This window comes from Triplophysa dalaica, chromosome 23 (assembly GCF_015846415.1).
Source record: "Triplophysa dalaica isolate WHDGS20190420 chromosome 23, ASM1584641v1, whole genome shotgun sequence".
Classification (NCBI taxonomy): Eukaryota; Metazoa; Chordata; class Actinopteri; order Cypriniformes; family Nemacheilidae; genus Triplophysa; species Triplophysa dalaica.
Genome location: NC_079564.1, coordinates 19,663,175 through 19,687,340, shown reverse-complemented (window position 1 = coordinate 19,687,340; position 24,166 = coordinate 19,663,175). Strand labels below are relative to the sequence as shown.

At 42.8% G+C, this 24,166-nt stretch overlaps 2 protein-coding genes across 7 annotated transcripts in view; one reads left to right on the top strand and one right to left on the bottom strand.

Moving 5' to 3' along the window:
* The first annotated feature begins 3,198 nt into the window (after positions 1-3,198).
* Positions 3,199-22,293, top strand: arhgap28 (Rho GTPase activating protein 28). 6 transcript variants are annotated; one of them, XM_056738597.1, is made up of 14 exons: positions 3,199-3,343; positions 15,424-15,593; positions 15,681-15,901; positions 17,823-17,898; positions 18,031-18,200; positions 18,336-18,501; positions 18,577-18,668; positions 19,073-19,150; positions 19,422-19,581; positions 19,879-19,961; positions 20,418-20,615; positions 20,715-20,977; positions 21,058-21,122; positions 21,204-22,293. In XM_056738597.1, the coding sequence occupies exons 1-14, from the start codon at positions 3,246-3,248 to the stop codon at positions 21,293-21,295; spliced, it is 1,932 nt and encodes a 643-aa protein (XP_056594575.1). In that variant the 5' UTR covers positions 3,199-3,245; the 3' UTR covers positions 21,296-22,293. The 6 variants fall into 6 exon arrangements, with proteins under 6 accessions (XP_056594575.1, XP_056594574.1, XP_056594573.1 ...); XM_056738596.1 differs by having other exon boundaries at positions 18,028-18,200; XM_056738595.1 differs by having other exon boundaries at positions 18,025-18,200.
* A 180-nt stretch (positions 22,294-22,473) lies between these two features.
* The window catches only part of lama1 (laminin, alpha 1), a 28,198-nt gene continuing 26,505 nt past the window's right edge, over positions 22,474-24,166 (bottom strand). Inside the window, 4 exon segments of the mRNA XM_056738551.1 lie at positions 22,474-22,740; positions 23,319-23,535; positions 23,620-23,753; positions 23,840-23,993. Of these exon segments, the coding sequence (XP_056594529.1) occupies positions 22,580-22,740; positions 23,319-23,535; positions 23,620-23,753; positions 23,840-23,993 (666 nt within the window). The 3' untranslated portion in view covers positions 22,474-22,579.

Sequence of the window (24,166 nt, the reverse complement as noted above, 5' to 3'; positions counted from 1 at the left end):
GAGAGAGAGAGAGAGAGATTCCTTCAGTTAAACCCACTTTTATTTGTAACACTTTTAAAAATGTTTCATTGTTTTAAAGCATCTTAACAAAATAATAAAGAAATCACTGAAAACAGGAACTACTGATGATTGTATACTGTATATCGGGTAGCATAGGAACCAGACATGTCTAAAAATAATTTATTACAGAAGTGTAATAGACGTAGAGAATGTGTCTTGATAAGGAAAAGTGAAGTAGTGACGTCATTATTGGATCATTATAATGAAACAGATTTATGCAGAAATCTGGGCTGAGCTAATGTCAACAATCTCACGGTGTGAAAGACAACAGATCCGCAGTGGGAAGAAATCAAATCTCCGATGAGCTTCTATTCTTAAGAGATTTGATGTTTCTTCATCTTCATTCTCTATATTTGTGTTATGCTCTGTGTCTTTTTTAGAGAATCTATTTTCCCTTTGTTCTGGTCTACCCACATGAAATCCTTTATCTGATCTATATTATAATGTATTGTTTTCAATGAGTGCATGTCTAGAGTTCACCAGTAGATGTCAGTAAAGTCTACTGCTCTTCTCACGGTGTAATGCAGCTCATCACAGGTGTGTTCTGTAATGTGGACACTAATGTATGAGCTCTTTATTTATTTATCTGCATGAGAATATAGATCTATAAGAGAAACTTAATGGACTGCAAACAAGCATTTTCACATGTATGATGACCACTATAACATCCTCATCCAGAACATGAATAATTCACATGAATCTAATCTCTTCTTCTTCAGCAATCTTAAAACAAAACACATCAGACACACTCTGTGGTTTAGACCATCAAAAAGAAAAAGATTTCAAAACAGTCTATCTCGAGTTATTTATGTCATTGTGTGAGAGTTCAGATAACACCGGTTTGTAAATGGTAACATGCATCAAACATGTCTCAGGTCTAAACTAGTTGTGAAACAGTTCTTAGTTCACTTAAACAAGGTCCGAGATTGTGTTCATAAATACTTTAAATACTGCGTTTGTTTAACTCTCATAAACATTCCTTCACACGAACAACAAACACAGCATCCAGATACTCACCCCACAGACATCCAGCTTCACATTTCAGTTTCATTTCAGACTTTCTGCTTATACGAAAATGAGGAGAAACGCTTGAGAAAATCACAGACAACAAACAAACAGAAAGTCAAAGCCTGACTAGATTCATTTAGAAAATTCATCAAAAATGTGCCTCCTATTTAGCTCATCGTGACACACACGCATTTACACACAAACAAATACACACGAAAACACACACGCACGCACACACGGATGCACACAATGTTGTGTTGTTGCGGTCTATCTGAAGGGCTTCAGTTGGGACAGACAGACAGTAGGAAAAAGAACAGAGGATTTAGAAAGTAAATAAGACTCTCAGAGTGTTTGTGTGTGTGTGGGGGGTGTTTAAGTAAGAATTCTGGAACATTCCAAGACATTCTGATTCCTGTAAGAGATAACATCCTTCAGTTTTCCCTCTATCATCATGTCACTCCTCCTGTAATGTTTCAGTATGTGTGTGTGTGTGTGTGTGTGTGTGTGTGCGTGTGCGTTTGTGTATAGGTCGTTGTGTCTGTTTACTCAGATCTGCTCTGAGGCTTGCGTTGTGCCGGGGAAAGACTGAGGTCATAGGTCAGAGGTCATGAATCTACAGGAAGCAGCAGCGAGGAGATGATGACCTGCGTCAGCTCACTGTTTCCATCACTGCGTCCAAAACTGAGACTCCAGCACCGGGCCTTCATACTGTCTTCATAAGGTGCTTCAATGTTTTTATCATATTTCTTACAGAACACAATGACATCACATGATGTCAAATACCACGGAAAGTACTTTAAACTCGTCTGTCAGCATATGACACAAAATCTACATAATAGTCATCAAATTGTGTATTCCGTTTTCTACATTTTATTTTTTATTGTGCAGCTGAATGTCTTTTTGCTGCTATCTTCATGATATTTAGTTTCCTTGTATTTTACTCATTGTATAGAAATGCTTTAGAGAATCAGAATCAGTTCAGCATCACACAATGAATTGAGATGTCAGGTGAGTTCTGGAAATATGAGAGTCGATTATAAAAACAGAAGTGTTAATACGTCACTTCATCATTGGGTCCTGTCAATGAGATGAAGTTGTGTATCAGTGTTCGATCCAGACTGAAGATGATTTATAAACTATATATGTGTGTGTGCGTGTGTGTGTTTGGGGGCGGGTGGAAGCTGATAATACCCAGACCACCCCCTTCAGACACAGGAAGTAGCCGACATCAGATTTCCTGACAGAAATCCATCTGCATGTGTTAAATAAAAGAGTTTTTTTTACTATCATGAAAGAAATTGCTTCTGTTTTCACCTGACAGATGACATCACAGATTTATATCTTTCTGGTTTTGTCTGAAACTAATATGGTGATGTTCATTGAAATCACATAAGCCTACACTAACATATTCACCTAAACCATGGACTGAGTTTTAATTTCCAACAAGGAAAAGTTTGTCAGTTCATTGAAGTGTTATGATCTATGAGGTCAAAGTTCAACTATCAGTAACATTCTTCATATAGTGAATAAACAGCAAGAGATCGATGATTAATACAACGTCTGAGAAAAAATCAATGTGTGGTAAAACGATTTTAAACATAAATCCATCAGAACTGAAGAGGAACAGAACATAATCAGATGTGATTGATAAATCATTTGGTCATTAGATCAGACTTTCTGTGTTTTATGGTCTGATCTGGACAGATTCTTGAATAGTCAAACATCTCCAGACATTTACTTCATATAAAACATTTATTGGATTTTGCATTACGTTAGTTGTTGTGTATTTTATGTCAGTGATTATGTGGATGTCCAAATAACAACTCAGTTACACAAATTTGCTAAATTATAATGTTGATTTCCTTTATTTTTTTCTGTGGACAGATGACGGTGATACGAGATCATTTATGCATGAATCTCGCGCTCTGATTGGATGAGTGTTCCCTGCCCCGGGGTGTCACTAGATGATTTACAAACGCACGCAAGCACGAACGCAAACACCCCCCCCCCACACACACACACACACACACACACACACGCACACACACACACACACACACGCACACCCCCCCCCCCCCCACACACACACACCCCCCCACACACACACCCACACACACACACACACACACAGATAGACAGACAGACTCAGTTTCACGCGTGAATTCAGATCTGTGTTCATGATGGACGGGACGGATCTTGGCGGTGTGATTTTAACAGCGTTTCATTCATTCAACATCCACACTGATGATCAGCAGATATACACATCGGACAACAGGTCAGACACACACACACACACACACACACGCACACATGCACGCACGGACACACACATGCGCGCACACACGTGTGTTGACATCGCTGTGAAACTGCATCAGTATTTTGCTCCTGAAGTGAAGTTCTCCTGTGTGTGTCTGTTTAATAAACTTGCACAATTTCTGATATGACCTGTTGAGTTATTGTTTGTTCACACACACAAATCTGTCTGAATTAATGACAGAAAATCAACGAGCCTCTTTAAAAACACCATCAGATCTGTATTTATCTGACTGTGAGTGTGTGTGTGTTTGATCATATAAAACAGTAATTCTTTTATAAAGCAGAATGACAGCACATATAACATGCATATCTTCTGCTGTATTTGAATGTGTTTGTATGTGAATGATGTTTGATGTTGGACATTTTCATATTTAAATATTTGCTGAGGAAACACATCCGTATGACAGACTTCTATCCACTCTGAATGAATAAACGTGTTGATGGTGTGTGTTTGTTTCTCTTAGCGTGTGCAGAAATTGTTTCATCTGTGTGGTCATGTCAGACAGTTACATCATGTATGGATCATTTATCATTATTTATGCACGGCTGTAAAACAACAGGTGTAGTTTCACATTTGATCATTTAAATGTGCTTTTTAACATTTGTGTGTTTATTTCTGTAGTGAGTCTGTTGTGTTTCATTGAAGTCTGTTGTGTTGGTGTTTGTGAGTCTCAACATCTGATGATGATGTCAGTGTCAGTCAGAGACAGCACACGCTTGTGTCCGTCTATCTCAGGCCTGTGAGCAGATCTCTTGTGTGAGCAGATCTCTTGTGAGACGCAGCTGTACACTCATGTTCTCTAAACATGTCACATATCAGACGGCACACTAAAAACACATCAAGACTGTTTTCATCTCTGCTCTGTGTTAGTAGTTGAATTGTCATGTGAAACTAGTCAAATAAACTGTAGTGTGTCTTCTTTATGTGTATTTGTGAGGGCTCAATTGTCCTCAGTAACACAGTGAACTTTCATTACAACCCACTGGTGAGGATATTTTACTGCTCCTCATTAAATAAATGACTCATAAATCTGTCACGTCATGTTTTTCTGTAAAACATGTTTGTGTGATGGTTAGGGGATGATTGTGTGATTGTGTGTGTTTTCTGGACAGCAGTCAGCTCCTGTCATACGAATAAATTGTGTTCTGGATGAATCCTCGCACTGTGTATCTGTGACATCATTCATGTACACAAACTTCCCTCTCACAAACACAATCACATACAGTAAGTGAGGAAGCAGTTTGTTCTGTCATCCACAGTAATGCTCAATTGTATGTTGATTTTTCATTGTTCACCCGAGAAACACAAATCATTTCAGGTTTCAGAGAACTGATGTTGTGTCAGTGAGAAGTGAGTGAAATCAAACCGCTTAAAATCACTCAATGTAATATTCAGTGTGTAGTGGGCACTCCGTGTTTACTGCCCACTCGGTGTTTAGTGCCCACTCCATGTTTAGTGCCCACTCAGTGTTTAGTGCCCACTCAGTGTTTAGTGCCCACTCAGTGTTTAGTGCCCACTCCGTGTTTACTGCCCACTCGGTGTTTAGTGCCCACTCCATGTTTAGTGCCCACTCAGTGTTTAGTGCCCACTCAGTGTTTAGTGGCCACTCAGTGTTTAGTGCCCACTCCGTGTTTACTGCCCACTCGGTGTTTAGTGCCCACTCCATGTTTAGTGCCCACTCAGTGTTTAGTGCCCACTCAGTGTTTAGTGCCCACTCAGTGTTTAGTGCCCACTCCATGTTTAGTGCCCACTCAGTGTTTAGTGCCCACTCAGTGTTTAGTGCCCACTCGGTGTTTAGTGCCAACTCCATGTTTAGTGCCCACTCCATGTTTAGTGCCCACTCAGTGTTTAGTGCCCACTCAGTGTTTAGTGCCCACTACATGTTTAGTGCCCACTCCATGTTTAGTGCCCACTCCGTGTTTAGTGAACACTACATGTTTAGTGCCCACTCTTTGTTAAGTGCTTACTCCATGTTTAGTGCCCACTCCGTGATTAGTGAACACTCCGTGTTTACTGCCCACTCGGTGTTTAGTGCCCACTCGGTGTTTAGTGCCAACTCCATGTTTAGTGCCCACTCAGTGTTTAGTGCCCACTCCGTGTTTACTGCCCACTCGGTGTTTAGTGCCCACTCGGTGTTTAGTGCCAACTCCATGTTTAGTGCCCACTCAGTGTTTAGTGCCCACTCAGTGTTTAGTGCCCACTCCGTGTTTAGTGCCCACTCAGTGTTTAGTGCCCACTCAGTGTTTAGTGCCCACTCAGTGTTTAGTGCCCACTCAGTGTTTAGTGCCCACTCAGTGTTTAGTGAACACTACATGTTTAGTGCCCACTCCATGTTTAGTGCCCACTCCGTGTTTAGTGAACACTACATGTTTAGTGCCCACTCTTTGTTAAGTGCTTACTCCATGTTTAGTGCCCACTCCGTGATTAGTGAACACTCCGTGTTTACTGCCCACTCGGTGTTTAGTGCCCACTCGGTGTTTAGTGCCAACTCCATGTTTAGTGCCCACTCAGTGTTTAGTGCCCACTCCGTGTTTACTGCCCACTCGGTGTTTAGTGCCCACTCGGTGTTTAGTGCCCACTCGGTGTTTAGTGAACACTACATGTTTAGTGCCCACTCCATGTTTAGTGCCCACTCCGTGTTTAGTGAACACTACATGTTTAGTGCCCACTCTTTGTTAAGTGCTTACTCCATGTTTAGTGCCCACTCCGTGATTAGTGAACACTCCGTGTTTACTGCCCACTCGGTGTTTAGTGCCCACTCGGTGTTTAGTGCCAACTCCATGTTTAGTGCCCACTCAGTGTTTAGTGCCCACTCCGTGTTTACTGCCCACTCAGTGTTTAGTGCCCACTCGGTGTTTAGTGCCCACTCAATGTTTAGTGCCCACTCCGTGTTTAGTGCCCACTCAGTGTTTAGTGCCCACTCAGTGTTTAGTGCCCACTCAGTGTTTAGTGCCCACTCAGTGTTTAGTGCCCACTCAGTGTTTAGTGCCCACTCCTTGTTTAGGGAACACTACATGTTTAGTGCCCACTCCGTGTTTCGTGCCCACTCAGTGTTTAGTGCCCACTCCATTTTTAGTGCCCACTCCGTGTTTAGTGCCCACTCAGTGTTTAGTGCCCACTCGGTGTTTAGTGCCCACTCAATGTTTAGTGCCCACTCGGTGTTTAGTGCCCACTCCGTGTTTAGTGCCCACTCAGTGTTTAGTGAACACTACATGTTTAGTGCCCACTCCATGTTTAGTGCCCACTCCGTGTTTAGTGAACACTACATGTTTAGTGCCCACTCTTTGTTAAGTGCTTACTCCATGTTTAGTGCCCACTCCGTGATTAGTGAACACTCCGTGTTTACTGCCCACTCGGTGTTTAGTGCCCACTCGGTGTTTAGTGCCAACTCCATGTTTAGTGCCCACTCAGTGTTTAGTGCCCACTCCGTGTTTACTGCCCACTCGGTGTTTAGTGCCCACTCGGTGTTTAGTGCCAACTCCATGTTTAGTGCCCACTCAGTGTTTAGTGCCCACTCGGTGTTTAGTGCCCACTCGGTGTTTAGTGCCAACTCCATGTTTAGTGCCCACTCCATGTTTAGTGCCCACTCAGTGTTTAGTGCCCACTCAGTGTTTAGTGCCCACTCAGTGTTTAGTGCCCACTCGGTGTTTAGTGCCCACTCAGTGTTTAGTGCCCACTCGGTGTTTAGTGCCCACTCAATGTTTAGTGCCCACTCCGTGTTTAGTGCCCACTCAGTGTTTAGTGCCCACTCAGTGTTTAGTGCCCACTCAGTGTTTAGTGCCCACTCAGTGTTTAGTGCCCACTCAGTGTTTAGTGCCCACTCCTTGTTTAGTGAACACTACATGTTTAGTGCCCACTCCGTGTTTCGTGCCCACTCAGTGTTTAGTGCCCACTCCATTTTTAGTGCCCACTCCGTGTTTAGTGCCCACTCAGTGTTTAGTGCCCACTCGGTGTTTAGTGCCCACTCAATGTTTAGTGCCCACTCGGTGTTTAGTGCCCACTCCGTGTTTAGTGCCCACTCGGTGTTTAGTGCCCACTCCGTGATTAGTGAACACTACATGTTTAGTGCCCACTCCATGTTAAGTGCCCACTCAGTGTTTAGTGCCCACTCCATGTTTAGTGCCCACTCCGTGTTTAGTGCCCACTCGGTGTTTAGTGCCCACTCCGTGATTAGTGAACACTACATGTTTAGTGCCCACTCCATGTTTAGTGCCCACTCGGTGTTTAGTGCCCACTCGGTGTTTAGTGCCCACTCCATGTTTAGTGCCCACTCGGTGTTTAGTGCCCACTCCGTGATTAGTGAACACTACATGTTTAGTGCCCACTCCATGTTTAGTGCCCACTCGGTGTTTAGTGCCCACTCCATGTTTAGTGCCCACTCAGTGTTTAGTGCCCACTCCTTGTTTAGTGAACACTACATGTTTAGTGCCCACTCCATGTTTAGTGCCCACTCCATGTTTAGTGCCCACTCCGTGTTTCGTGCCCACTCTGTGATAAGTGCCCACTCCATGTTTAGTGCCCACTCCGTGTTTCGTGCCCACTCTGTGATGAGTGCTCACTCCATGTTTAGTGCTTACTCCATGTTTAGTGCCCACTCCGTGATTAGTGATCACTACATGTTTAGTGCCCACTCCGTGTTTCGTGCCCACTCTGTGATTAGTGAACACTACATGTTTAGTGCCCACTCCGTGATTAGTGAACACTACATGTTTAGTGCCCACTCTGTGTTTAGTGCCCACTCCGTGATTAGTGAACACTACATGTTTAGTGCCCACTCCATGTTTAGTGCCCACTCCATGTTTAGTGCCCACTCCGTGTTTCGTGCCCACTCTGTGATGAGTGCTCACTCCATGTTTAGTGCTTACTCCATGTTTAGTGCTTACTCCATGTTTAGTGCTTACTCCATGTTTAGTGCCGACTCCGTGATTAGTGATCACTACATGTTTAGTGCCCACTCCGTGTTTCGTGCCCACTCTGTGATTAGTGAACACTGCATGTTTAGTGCTTACTCCATGTTTAGTGCCCACTCGGTGTTTAGTGCCCACTCCATGTTTAGTGCCCACTCCGTGTTTCGTGCCCACTCTGTGATGAGTGCTCACTCCATGTTTAGTGCTTACTCCATGTTTAGTGCTTACTCCATGTTTAGTGCTTACTCCATGTTTAGTGCCGACTCCGTGATTAGTGATCACTACATGTTTAGTGCCCACTCCGTGTTTCGTGCCCACTCTGTGATTAGTGAACACTACATGTTTAGTGCCCACTCCGTGATTAGTGAACACTACATGTTTAGTGCCCACTCTGTGTTTAGTGCCCACTCCGTGATTAGTGAACACTACATGTTTAGTGCCCACTCCATGTTTAGTGCCCACTCCATGTTTAGTGCCCACTCCGTGTTTCGTGCCCACTCTGTGATGAGTGCTCACTCCATGTTTAGTGCTTACTCCATGTTTAGTGCTTACTCCATGTTTAGTGCTTACTCCATGTTTAGTGCCGACTCCGTGATTAGTGATCACTACATGTTTAGTGCCCACTCCGTGTTTCGTGCCCACTCTGTGATTAGTGAACACTGCATGTTTAGTGCTTACTCCATGTTTAGTGCCCACTCCGTGATTAGTGAACACTACATGTTTAGTGCCCACTCTGTGTTTAGTGCCCACTCTGTGATTAGTGAACACTACATGTTTAGTGCCCACTCTGTGTTTAGGGCCCACTCCGTGATTAGTGAACACTACATGTTTAGTGCCCACTCTGTGTTTAGTGCCCACTCTGTGATTAGTGAACACTACATGTTTAGTGCCCACTCTGTGTTTAGTGCCCACTCTGTGATTAGTGAACACTACATGTTTAGTGCCCACTCTGTGTTTCGTGCCCACTCTGTGATTAGTGAACACTGCATGTTTAGTGCCCACTCCGTGATTAGTGAACACTACATGTTTAGTGCCCACTCTGTGTTTAGTGCCCACTCCGTTTTTAGAGAGTCTCAGGTGACCTGTGAGAATGTCGTCAAGCAGGCTGAGCAACTTTCCACCTGAGCGGATAAACACAGCAGAATTCCTGTCAGAAACGTCTGGACGTCATGAGAGTAAAGACTGAACGTACCATCATGCACAGGTACACACACACACACACACACTGTACTTTTGTGTTTAAAACAAGTGATCAGATTAGAGAATCAGAGTGTTTTTGTGCAATAAAAAGAGTTGTAAATGACCCCAGAGGTGATAATGGAGAGTATTGTTTGTTTTTGTGCTTTTATTGTTGTACAATATCAAAAGCTCATGTGTGTTAGAAGAAGAGTAACATATAAACACAAAAATCTGATGTGGTTCTGCTCTGAGTTGGTTTTATCTGATCTGATGTTTGACTTTCATTTGAACATTTAAAGATGAATGACACAGCTTAACATATTTATTGTGCAGGTACATTACAGCAGTACTGCATTTAAGAGTCAAACCAAAACTTAAACCTGTTTGTTGTAAGTAAACAAAGTGAAATTGAAGTTCTTTGTGCGTGTGTGTGTCTTTATGATCTCATCACAGTTTACAGATATCTTCACAAGCTGAGGAATGTGATGATAAGTGAATAAAGTGTTGTGCGCTTGACAGGGAAACATGGAGTTGTTTTGCGTGTGTGTGCTGATTTGAATAGTAAATGTGAAGCGTTGTTATCAGCATGAGGAGGAAGATGAAAAACAGTTTTGAACAGATGAGCAGTGGTCTGATGCTTCTCTTGTGTTTTATTCACACATGTGTTTGTATCTTCACTGTGTGTGTGACGTCCGTGTTCTTGTGAGTTTTTGCTCTGGATTTAAGGGCTGATATTGATAAAAGACATGATTTCTTCAGTAAATCTGAATTGAATCGGTTGTCAGCCGCTGGTTTTAAACTCTTCTCATCATAAACATGTTGTTCTTGTCTGAGAGCGTCTTCTCGGTCCGGATAATTGGAGGTTAATGTTGTTTTCTTATTGATTTTTGTTGTGGGTGATATAGAACATTATATCTGATGTTGAACAAACTTTCACATCACTTTAACAGAAACAGGTTCTTTTGATGGACGTAACGTCTGGATATAACCTCATTACTGTAAATCCTACATCAATACTTTACTGCCGCTTTTCAATGAAACTAGTTTCATACTAACTCCACATGCTCCTCAGATATGGCACGAGTATTTTTCGGACGTGTTCTAATATCATATATTCTATAGCTAATCTTTTTTTTCTTATCTCTGTCCTGTTTGTCCTAAACTGTATTTCCTGTAAAGCTGTTTTCAACAATGCAAGATTGTTCATGTTTTATAGAAACTGAATGAATTGAGAATGTGATGAAAGAGTTGATGTGTCTAGTTGTGGTTCCCTCTCATCATCATCATCATCGTCATCATGTGTCATGCGTGTGTTTGATCATGTGAGGATCTTTATCTGACACTGTCAGTCATGATTCTTCCATTAGCTCATGAAGGGCTCTATAAGTGACGGATGTGAAGCTCTCAGCGGCTGATATGAGACGCTGTATTGATCTGTTGTTCAGCGCGTTCTGTTTCTAATGCTTCTGCTTTTAACCCTCAGCGCCGCTGCGATGTGCTGACAGCGCTTTTCTGCTGTAAAACCTGCGGGAGGGGATGGGGAGGGGGTAAAACCGGCCCTGTTGATTTAATCTAGCTCCTCGTGAAGTGCTCCGGCTGCTGTGTCGAGGGTTCGAGGATTATCACATGACTCCTGATTCACTGCGTCATATGTCACCTGCAGGAAATGATCAACATTTCATTTCTCTGAGTGAGCGAGTTGACTGTAGTCAGGATCTGAAAGGGACGGTGATGTTGTCTCTGGATTGTGAATGAGAGAAATCCAACATTCAAACCCAGGGTTTCATGAGGTCATGCCAGGATCTGATGTTTGGCACAGTCCATCTGATGCAATCATGCCAACGTTAATCAACATCAAAGATGAAGAAAGCTTTTGTATGTTAGAAAACATTCAGAAGTTTGTTCATGGAGGTTTGAGTTGAAGGTCACGTGACTGCTCTTCAGCTGTGGCTTTATGTTGTTTGAGGAATGAGCTTGTGTTTGGAGTTCAGACGTCTTCTCAGGAGCTTCCACACGGACACACATCCATCATCGTCATTATCATCATCATCACTGCACCACAGATTTATTATAATCACTGATCAGAGAACTGTATCAACTCAATGCTGGATATCTGCAAAAATCTGCTCTGAATCTGCATCCTTGTCTGGTTTTCTTCATGTCAGCTGCATTCTCAGGCCGTGTCGTAATGAGACTCACATTTCTGAGTGAAACAAGATATTCAGAGAGAGGGAGAGAGAGAGAGGGAATGTGGGGCGGGACTTGAGTTTACTCCCGGAGAAATGACTGGATGGGGAAATGATGTGTCTGTTTGATTGGTGGATGACATCAGAAGAAAAGTCCTTTCAGAAATGAATCATTACATTCTCAATCCTCTGAAACAGTGTAGAGCAACAAAAACTTCGCATCAGAAGCATCTGTTCAAGAACAGAAAGACCTTTCATTCATTCAACATCTTAATATCTCCTTTCAATTGAAAGAAAATGTTGAAAAGATGTTTAACAGAGCGACAGGACAGAAGAGCAGATAGTGTTGTGAAGACTTGTGTGTTGAGATTGTGTTTTACTGCTCTGTGTGTGAGAGTGTGAGGATCAGATGACAGTGGAGAAGACAATAGATGTTTTAATGACACGAGGAGAGGGAGGAGGAGGTGAGGGGGGCGGTCAGGACGGATGGACGGTGGGTGGAGACATGAGAGATCTCACACGAGTCTCGCTGAAGGAAATCCTCACTCGTCTCGTCTGTCTGCTGGAGTCTCTATCCGTGTGTGTGTGATGTCTGTCCGTGTGTTCTGGAGTTCACTGCACTGCTGACAGGTAACACGCATGTGTGTGTGTCGCTTCTGAGAGAGAACCTGATTGAGAACCTCTACATTTTTGTGTAGTTTGCGTGTGGGTTTGTAGTGTAGAGTCATCATTGGTGTGATTTCATTTGAATCTATATTGTGTCATTCTGGAATAGAAGAGAGAGTTCAGACTGGTGGATGAGCTTTGTTTCTCAGGAGGTTTCTTGACAATGATATGATCAGACGGTGTGATATCAGACACATGTCACACTTCATGTTCACATGTGAATTTGTCAGGTTATGTGAGGTCAGAAATCTGCCTTTAACTGATCCTACTGTTACTGTCGTACAGACATAGTGTCACAAGTAATGCTGGGATACATACCATAATACTTAACTATTGATTTATGTACTGTAATATACTGCGGTGATTAAAGGAGACACCAAGAGGAGCACAGTGATCCAAAAACCCTCTTTCATAAAACTAAGTGCCATCAAATCCTTTCATATAAAATTTGTATCATAACAAATGAGTGTAAAGATCAGTTTATACACACACACACACAGAGTAAAAGTGTTCTGTAGGTGTGCTGTAATGTGCTCATTTGTGATAATGTTAAACAGGTGAAGATGTGAGTTAGTGTGAAGTTATGAGAATGAACTTGATATAAAAACAATAGTGAGTGTGTGGACCGATGTCACTGTGACAGAAACACACACACACAGAAAGACACTCTACGGCGTTTCACCTTCAGTCTGAATGAATGATTGTGAGTGAGCGAGCGAGTGAATGGTGTGAAGGATCATGTGTGATGTCAGGGTGATGTTTGTGGGTTCTTCAGAGGGTCAAGTGTTTCCAGTGATGTTGTGATGTGTGTCAGTTGAATGAAGTTGTGTCAAACGTGATTCAGATGCTCTGCTGAGATCAATAACTCTCTCTCTCTCACTCTTGACATCATCAGCTCCTTTCACCTGATCAATATTTCAATAGAACATGTGAGGAGCACTCAGAGAGAAATGAGACCATTCACCACAATCAAAAGTCTCATATTCACTTTAAACGGTCTTCTAAATGTCACACATGTGAAGACACCTGAAACAACTTTTATTTGACGTGCTAAGTTATAGTAAAATATTTAAAGATCGCCAATCTCATATCAATCTTGAGTGTCTATACAGTAGTATTGCGTCTGTTTATCTTTAAAGAGTATTTAGTTTGATCACTTTTATAAAGACAGATGCAGCTGTAGGATTATTTCTGGATAAACAGTAGCAGCTGAAGGTGGGACTAGTGGAGAGAGTGAGACGGAAACACAGAAACACAGCAAAACACAGACGTGAGACTCAGTTTGACTTACTTGACTTGTAGTTCATGTCCACAATGGTGTCAAGCATTGTAGTAAATGTCATTAGTAACTGTACTTTGTAGTTGTACAGAGTGTTAAAGATATTATCAACTTTACTCTCTACTTGACTACATTTTTGAATAAGTGTTTGTACTCTTTACTCCTCTACATCTGTAATGACTGATGCAATGACACGTTATATTCTGCATAGCACATAACTTTTTCTGCAGAAGTTTTTCTTTCTGTAACAGAAGAATTTATATTTTGCATTCACAGGGCATTGTCTTGTGCATTTTGCCCTTTCTGAAACTTGTCAACATGGGTTCTTTATGCAAATGTAAGTGCATTATCAGGTAGATGACATCACTGGTGTTTTATGTGGGAAGAAGACATGACTGCAGCTGGCGATGAGGCCAAAACCAGCAGGTCCAGTGTGAGAAGGCTTTGAATTTTGTCATTTTACTTAATATTATTTGATCTGTTTTACTGAAGAGAGCTGTTTGAAGGATTTTGGTTTCCTTATGAGCACTTGATCTAAACTGAGACTTGTGTGTTTGTAGTAGATGTGGGCTTCGGTGTCCACATTGATCTGTTGCAGTTTTGAGTTGTTCAGTTTGATGCGATTGCTCTCCTCACGAATCAACTTTCTCTATTTTTCCACTGAGATGTCTCTTACAGTAAGTATTGAGGACTAGTTTTGCTATGAGCCACATTCAGTATGAGTCAAATTATCAAGTACTGTTCAAATCAGACACTCAAAGACTGGAGTCGTTTTGGAATTGGTGACTTGTAACTTGTAATGGGGTCATTTTCACTGCAAGGTCTCTGTACTTTTACTCAAGTGTGGTTTTCAGGTACTCTTTACACCTCTGCACGTCCAGCATCTTTTAGCACTGGGACCGCGCCATCTATCACTTTCAATCCATCTTCACGTCGATCTAACTTCCATCACGGAAATGGCGTAAACAAACAGACACAGCTCAACTTCACTATCACATGAGTAACAGCCCATCTTGACGCAGCGCAGATATCCTTGATGGTGTGTCGTCGTCAGTTGACTCGTTGTGGGCTCTTTTGCATTCGCCTTGTTGTGCTTTTTACTAATAAAAGAAATAGGTTCCCTTTGACGGCACAAGGATCCAGAATTAAAAATACATTCCGAAACAAGTTGGAGTGCTGTGGGTGTGTATCAAGTACAGAAATACCACGTCATACGTCCACTCGATTTTATTAAGTTGTCCATGTTAAGCATGAGAAGCCAGCACGTTTAACATGGTAAAGAAGTCAGAATGGATGAAGAGCCTGATAGGTCGCTTTAAAACATCATCTTGTCAGTAAACATGCTGTGGAGATTTTGTTCAGGATTTGTGCTTCTGGTAAATAAATCACAGATCATTATTCAGTTCAGTTTGTGATGCTGCTGATGTTTAAGAGATCGTGATGTCAATGTTCTGACCTGTTCTTCTGGATGGTTGCTAGGTAGCTGTTTGCTGGCCGGTGTCCCTATACTGCTGATATGATCTGAACATCATTCATGTCTCTTGAGTTACACACTTAACCCATAAATGAAAACTTTATCATCATTTATTCTCTCTCAAGTGTTTGTAAATCTGTATGTCTTTCTTCAGTGAAACACAACAGAAGATATTTTGAGAAATGTTCATACAGAGGATGTCAATGGACTTCAGTGTTGTTTGACGATCAACATTCTTCAAATATCTTCTTTTGTGTTCTGAAGACATGACATGAAGATGAATAAATGATTCTAAAAGCATGTGTTGAATGAATGAATTTCAGATGTGTGTGTTTGATGTTTGACAGGGTAGCTCAGTATCAGAGGATAGCCAGCATGAGTTTGGCGGGGGCGGCGACCGCCTCGGAGCGCCCCATGTCCCGGGATGTGATGGAGGATTACTGGAGTGAGATGAAGAACATCAAGGAGGACGCTCCGGGACAACACGAGGAGATGATGGAGAGAGGGAGCATGGATGGTGTGTATCAGATCTTCTTTCTCATTCAGTTTCTGTCATGAATACAGTAAGAGTGATGTGAACAGAATGTGGGTTTGATTTTTGAAGAGGCGGAGCTTGAGGAGGAGTGGCTTCAGGAGGCGGGGCTCTCCACGCTGGTGTCCGGGACACAGAGCGACGGCCCCACGGATGCTCTGCTCTCCACGCTCACACACTCACAGGCCGCTATGGTGAAGAAACATCTGGATAACTACACACAGACACTACGCAAGAGAAACAGACAACCCATGAGACACGTGCGAGACGTGTTCTCCACACCTGACACATCGGTGAGCACACAGGAGAAAGTGGGCGGTTTTATGCTAATGAGCTTATGATGAATAAAAGTTGTTGTGTGTCCAACAGTACATTTCAGAAGAGCCTTGTATTTCACATCTCTATCTAAATAATAATCAGTGTAGACGTGAGTTTGAACGTCTGTGTGTTTGTCATGAATCAGTGGGATGTGATTGCACGCCTCTGAATATAGAAAGAGAGACAGCTTTGTGTCTGCAGCTGCTGTGACCGTTTGCTAAGTGTGTCTTTAAATATCTGATGCTCGGGTATCTCATGAAGAACAACAGATGTGTTTAAACATGTTCAGAAGACCATTCCTGCTCAGATAATATCAGACTCAAACTCATACAAAATACACTGACAGATGAGAGCTGGTTAGCAGCAGATTCATTACAGATCTGAGATTATATATACAGTTGAAAGAAAAAGTATGTGAACCTTTGGGTTTAATAACTGGTTGACCCTCCTTTGGCAGCAATAACCTCAACCAAACGTTTCCTATAGTTGCAGATCAGACCTGCACAACGGTCAGGAGAAATTTTGGACCATTCCTCTTTACAAAAGTGTTTCAGTTCAGCAATATTCTTGGGATGTCTGGTGTGAATCGCTCTCTTGAGGTCATGCCACAGCATCTCAATCGGGTTGAGGTCAGGACTCTGACTGGGCCACTCCAGAAGGCGTATTTTCTTCTGTTGAAGCCATTCTGTTGTTGATTTACTTCTATGCTTTGGGTCGTTGTCCTGTTGCATCGTCCATCCTCTGTTAAGCTTCAGTTGGCGGACAGATGGTCTTAAGTTTTCCTGCACAATGTCTTGATAAACTTTGGAATTCATTTTTCCATCGATGACAGTAATCCGTCCAGGGCCTGAGGCAGCAAAGCAGGCCCAAACCATGATGCCCCCTCCACCATATTTCACAGTTGGGATGAGGTTTTGATGTTGGTGTGCTGTGCCTTTTGTTCTCCACACATAGCGTTGTGTGTTCTTTCCAAACAACTCAACTTTGGTTTCATCTGTCCACAGAATGTTTTTTCAGTAGTGCTGTTGAACATCCAGGTGCTCTTTTGCAAACTTCAAACGTGCTGCAATGTTTTTTTTGGACAGCAGTGGCTTCCTCCGTGGTGTCCTCCCATGAAGTCCATTCTTGTTTAATGTTTTCCTTATTGTAGATTTGTCAACAAAAATGTTAGCATTGAGCATTCTGCGCTGTGCTCTTGCAGTCATCTTCACAGGACGACCACGCCTAGGGAGTGTAGCAACAGTGCTGAACTTTCTCCATTTGTAGACAATCTGTCTTACCGTGGACACATGGACATCAAGGCTTTTAGATATACTTTTGTAGCCCTTTCCAGCTTTATGTAAGTCAACAATTCTTGATGGTAGGTCTTCTGAGAGCTCTTTTGTGCGAGCCATGGTTCACATCAGACAACGCTTCTTCAGAACAGCAAACTCAAAACTGGTGTGCGTTTTTTATTGGAAAGGCCAGCTTTAATCAACACATCCAATCTCATCACATTGATTGGACCCCAGGTTGGCTGACTCCTGGCTCCAATGAGCTCTTGGAGAAGTCATTAGTCTAGGGTTTCACATACTTTTTCCACCCTGCACTATGAATGTTTACATGTTGTGTTCAATAAAAACATGAAAACGTATAATGTTTGTGCGGTATTAGTTTAAGCAGACTGTGTTTCTCTATTGTTGTGACTTAGATGAAGATCAGAACACATTTTATGAAGAAATCCAAGTAAGCCCAAAGGGTTCACATACTTTTTCTTTCAACTGTATTTATAACAGACAGAGAGAGACAGACAGACAGAGAGATGTGTTTGGACAAAGAATCAGAGTTGTGTGCACAACATAACAAAATGAGAGGTGTGTGAGTGTAAGTGAAGATGTTTGTTGTGTTGTTGTGCAGTCTGCTGAGCTGACACCTTCAGTTTCTCCAAACGGACAGATCAGTCACAAACTGCCTCAGTGGAATCTACCCAAAGGTTTGACTCAACACACAAACATCACACTGAACACACAAAGTCAACACACAAACATCACAGCGAACACACAAAGTCAACACACAAACATCACAGCGAACAATGTGTTTGATGTGTATGTTCCAGCAGCAGCAGCAGCAGCAGCAGCTCAGTCTCAGTGTTCTGTTTCTGAGCGTGAGGTGTCGAGCGGGTCTTCAGAGGTCATGTTGTTATCAGTAGATGTGGCGTACTCAGAGACGGCTCGAGCTCACAGGAGGGCTCGTGAGTGTCAGGACTGCAGGAGGCTTCAGAAAGATGATTTACTGGTGTGTTCCACCTCAAATCATCACAGACACGACACATGCTGAGAATCTTTGTTTGATGATGATATTATTGTGTTGTTATCGTGATACATGTGCTCATAATTGTGTTACATCAGAGTTTCTGTGATCTGTGTTCAGAGGTTTCAGGTAATAAAGCCCAGACAGGGTTTGACTCGAGTGAGTGATCTGTCCTCTGAAGACATCAAGAAGATCGGCTACATCTCTCTGATCGAGCTCACCACATTCTATGACGTCCTGGGCATCGAGCTGAAGAGGAACCGCGTGTGGTGGAGTAAAGCTCGAGGTGTGTGTGTGTGTGTGTGTGTCAACATGTGAACTCAAGAGTGACAGTAAACACGCTGATGTTGTGTTTTCACAGAGAGCGGAATATTCGGTGTTCCTCTCCCCACGCTGCTGGAGAACGACCAAAAGAAATATCCGGGCTCCAGAGTTCCTCTTGTTTTTAAGAAGGTGTGTGTCCACAGTGGAACATCTCACATAAAGATGTGGAAAGATCAGATGTGTGTTATCCGCACCGCTGACAGAAGGACTCTGTTGTTTTACACAACCTTGAAGTCTGCTGGTGTCTTTGAAGTAGACCGACGGAGGCGTCGAGCGCTTTAAGAGATTTAGTGAGGAAATCCAGCGGGATGTCCTGCAGAGTCACGTGATTGACACCTGTGTTTTATATAAAGATTCATCTGCTGAGTCACAGATTCCTGTGGAGTAACACCTGACACATACATGTGAACATGATCGTGTTTCATCACAGACATCTGTGACAGCTGATATCTCATAATATCACAATAACACACACGTGCAGGAAACATGCGCTGTGTGTTGAGTTTCTGATGCATGTGTGTGTGTGTTTGCAGTTGTTGTCTAAACTAGAGCAGACGGGTTTACAGACTGAAGGAATTCTGAGGGTTCCCGGGTCAGCCGCCAGAGTAAAGGTAAAGATTCACTGATCACACTCACACGTGTGTGTGTGTGTGTATGTGTGTGTGTGTGTGTGTATGTGTGTGTGTGTGCGCGTGCGTGTGTATGTGTGAGATGGGTCAAGACCAGTTGAGTATCGGCCGCATGTGTCACTCACATTCGCTAAACATTTGACCTGGACCAGTGATTCCAGCTCACACACTAAACACAGACATACACGAGACACACACACACACGAGACACACACACACTGCTGTTGAATGTGTGTTTCTCTGTTGTGTACAGCACTTGCGTCAGGAGTTGGAGTTGAAGTTTTATGAAGATCGATTCGACTGGGATGAAGTTCGTCAGAATGATGCTGCGGGTCTGTTGAAGATGTTCATCCGTGAGCTGCCGTATCCTCTGCTGACACAACAACACCTGCCGGCGTTCACCGCTGCTCAGAGTCAGTACTACACAACACTGCTCCTCATATACACTCGTCTAGAAGATTGACGGTGGTAATGTTGTGAATAACTCGCCATCCTTTTAAAGTTTTGTCTGAAGTCACAATGGCTACAGATCCCTGCACTCCTAAGTGTGATTCACTGAGCAAAAGAGAGAAAACACAAAATAAACAACACTGAAGATAAACTGATTGCTTTTTTAAACATTCAGTATCAGTATCTGTTGTGATGTGGTTGTTATGGGGAATGCTTTGGTGTAGTGAAAATCTGATGTCCAGACTCTCTCTCTCTTTCAGACATCACATCACCTAAACATCAGATTCAGGCTCTTCATCTTCTCATTATGCTTCTTCCTGAGGCGAACAGAGACACGCTGAAGGTTTGTTTGTTCCAAGAACAACACAGACAAACATCAGGGCCTGTTTACACAATGCTGTGATGTTCTGGATGTTGATTTGCAGTTGTTTAGAGGTTCCTTTAAACACATCAGTGTGTGGTTTGTGGTTGTCAGGATGTTCACGTGGGATTATTCAGTAAAAGTAACCTCATGTCATGATGTGAGGATGAGCAGGACGAAGGTTCAATCTTCACAAACAGCAGAAATCTGTTGGACAGTGAGTCAAACTCTCTGTGATTGACAGCTGTCACTCATTATGAAGAGAGTGTGTGTGTGTGTGTGTGGTTTGATGGGTGATTTGAGTTGTTTCGTGTCAGAGAGCTGGACACAGATGACTGTACAACAACATCTCATGACATAACATTACTGCCATGCTCCAAATGATTTGCAGTGGCGTTGTCAGTCAAAGCACATGAGAAGGTGTTTGTTTCTTCACAGGCTCTTCTGGAGTTTCTCAGTAAGGTGGTGGCGTTTGAAGAAAAAAACAGGATGAGTTTGTGGAATGTTTCTATGATCGTAGCACCGAATCTCTTCATCTTCCGGGGGAAGAACGCCCGGCAGGAGGAGATGCAGGGAGCCGTGGGTTCAGCTCATCTCGTACGACTGCTCATTAAACATCAGGATCTGCTGTGGACGGTGAGAACATTCACACATCAAACGCTTCACAACATACACAAGAAGAACGTGAGAACATCAGAATGCGGGAGAGTTTATGGATGTTCTTCGTGTCCTCAGGTGCCGTGTTTCTTGATTTCTCACGTCAGAAAGATGAACGAAGCCGCCACAGACAAGCGAACGCCGACGTCAGAGAAAACCAAACGTAAACTACTGAGGAGGTGGAACATTGAGAAAGACAAAGACAGAAATGAGGTCACGGATCTTCTCGACGGGGTCATTAAAGTTCAAGCGCCGCTTCATGCCAAAGTTTCCATGGCGATACAGCTGAACAGCGAGATGAAGGCGAGAGACATCATGGCACGGTTTGACGTGGAGAACTCGTGAGTGAACAGACATCCACCTTCATTCATGTTGAGAGACTTCACATGTTTTTGTGTTGATGAATGATTCTTCTCCTCAGACGAGGATCACGCAGCGCCGCTCGACGTCACAAACAGTTTCTCTTCGAGGTCGGAGGAAATATCGGTGAGTCTGCAGCTTTACGCAGTTGGTGTGACTGGTGATACATCCCATAATGATGACTGCATTCCTCTGTGTTTACTGCAGGAGAGCGCTGTCTGGACCCAGACACTTATTTACTGGACGTTTACGGTGTTAATCCTCACTGTGAATGGGTTTTAAAATCGCTGCCCACCTGAGACGACACGTCAGGACCTCTGAACTCTGCTGCTGAGGTTATCCAGACGTGAAGCACGTGTGTCTGGAGGTGAAACGGTGTTATAGTTTATCTGAAGCGAGCACTGAAGATCGATGCTGGTCATTGATTTTATGTGGTGCCAAACCTGAAGCGTGCGTGTTTGTGTACAGAAGAGCATGTGTACATAAACATATTTATAACGTTAATTTATCCACTAGTGTATCATGACAGTTTTCTATTGTTTCTACACGTTGCATGTTTCTGATAGAGCCATGTGAACATATGATGAGAGAATCAAAGTCACCATCATAGTCCAAACACTAGACCTTTGCATAAAGCAGATGAGGTTTGTTTTATGTTTATTGCATGTGACATAATTCCTGTTGTATAGTGTCATCATGACTGTAATGTAAAAGGACTCAGTGGTAAACACTCAGCAATATATCCTAGCAGTATTTGTTGCTCTGTCTTTAACTGAGATACAGTGATGAGAACTATAAACAAACACTCAAGAGATGTTTTCATGACATTCAGCCCCACAGATGAATATATTACCTCTTCTGTATCTATGCCAATATTAATGTCAACAAGCCATCAAATACACACTGAACGCTCATCTGAAGCCTCTGGAGCTCAGTGACATTAGGGGACAGACATGATTTATTCATGAGCATGAATCATGTAGCAGTCTCGTTTTTTACAGAAACATTGTTATCAATATTGCCAAGTGATTTTGTGTTGTGCCTAATGTTTTTGGTTTGTGATGAGCAAGTGAAATGATCCGATCATTGAACCGCTGGATGATTAGTTACTTGTAAACATGTGAAGGTCACGCCTCTTTGAGTATTATTATTTCTTAAACAAAAATCATGTTGTGAATAGAGCAGGTGCTCTGTTGTGTAAGCACTACCTTTGGTTTCGTGAATGTTGTAATATTTGGATCAAGAACAGATTGTGAAACACTAATCCAATTAAAATGATAAAACCATGACATCATCATCAGGACTGTAAATCCCTGTTACACAAGAGAGAGAGAGATGTGCGATTGTAAAGCTTGTTGTTAAACTCTTGTTGGCAGTTTCATTATCTCTCGCTATCTTCTGGTATGTGTGAGATAGTGAAGGAATGTTGCTCTCACCATGAGGTGGAAATTTCACCAAGAGGAACACCAGAAACTCATTTAACTAAGAAATCCACTTCATTTTATTACAAAATCCAATCTAAAACACAACAATGACAACATTTGGGTGCGTGTCATTATTCTGTGTGTCAGGCCGGCTGCAGGTTAAGCAGCGTCAGCAGGACAGGCGTGAGGAAACACATGCGTGTGTGTGAAGGCTGAGCTGAAGTCTAGAACATCCGTCACGTGACCCTTCATCAAACGCAGGTTCCTCATACAGCCGTGGAATGATTCTCTGCTGCTCAGACAGTTCTGCTTCACGTCAGCTGTGATCAAATACAAGAAAAACACAATCAGATCCCACTGAGCACCAAACATTCTCACGCCGTCTCCACATTAGTTTAAAACAGAAGTGTCCTGACGCTGGGTTTCATTCAGCGGCACTTAAAATCATGCTTCACCTCTTCCTGAACTTACAGTCTCATCCCAATATTCCATTCTGCTCTGAAACATACCATTCATTTATTATTGTGATCAAAAACACCTTGCTTGGTTCATTATTGATTCTCGCTCTAACAACAGATCTTAATGATAAGGGAGATAAATGAATCAGAATAATATAAAGAATATAATAAAAGAATGTGTCTTAAGGTCAGCTCATAAAGGACCAGGTGGGAATCTCAAACTCCTGCCAGATTATTTCAGTTTTAAATGATGTTTTTCAATGGAAACAGAAGACAAATGACTGCCTGTCTGTGCATTTTGAAGTTGCATATATTGATGTGGCATAAATAAAAAGTCACAGTTTTGTTTTGTTTGCACTACTTGCGTGTTATATTCTTGAACATGTCAAATAAAGCCCAGATCAGACTGTGATGTATGTCCATGTCACTTGGTCCAGTACCTGGATATCCCCCCACATAGATGGGGTTTTTGGTCTCGGCTGAGGTGGAGGATGAGTATGGGTTCTCTGTTGTCACAGTAACGCCGTCTACGGTCAAGCTCAGACTGTGTTTCTGTTTTTTGGCCACTACGGTGTGCCAGCGGGCGTCACACAACACCCCACGGGCTCTGCTGGTGGCTGTGATGCGTCCGGCGCCGTTATTCACATTAAACACCACCTGTGAGAGTGAGAATAACACTAATACAAGTCAAACTCCAGCGGTCGTGTGTCGTAACACTGCAGGAACCTGTGCGGCACAAACCTGTCCGTTGATGAGCTCCAGACCGATAGCGTCCACCTTACGACTGCTGATCCCCAGCAGAACTCCGTCCTGGGATGATGAGCGAAACTCTAAAGTCACCGTCACGTCTGAGCCCACGTTATACCCCTCCTTCACTGTGACAACACACACACACAACATTTCCTCTAACTCATCCTATTCCTCTGTGTGTGTTAGTCAAGGTGTTTGTGTAAATGCTCACTGAAAGCGGCGTGTCCTCTCCCGCTGAAGAACGTCCCGTCCTGAACGCTGCTGAAGCATGAACCCGTCAGATGAGAAGACACCGGACTGCTGAGATTCATCAAGACGCTGTTAAACATCACGTTCTGCACACAACCCGCCAGACTGTGTGTCACCTGAATTACACAACACAAACATCTGTTAACAACCCAACACTTTCTTAACACTCAGACCATGTTCAAGGGAACGAATTGAACCACTGCGTTTAAAATAAAATGAAGCAATGTTTATGAGATGTCCTTTTGGTGATGATGCAAAGATCTATTGTACGCTCATGTGACTCCCCTTT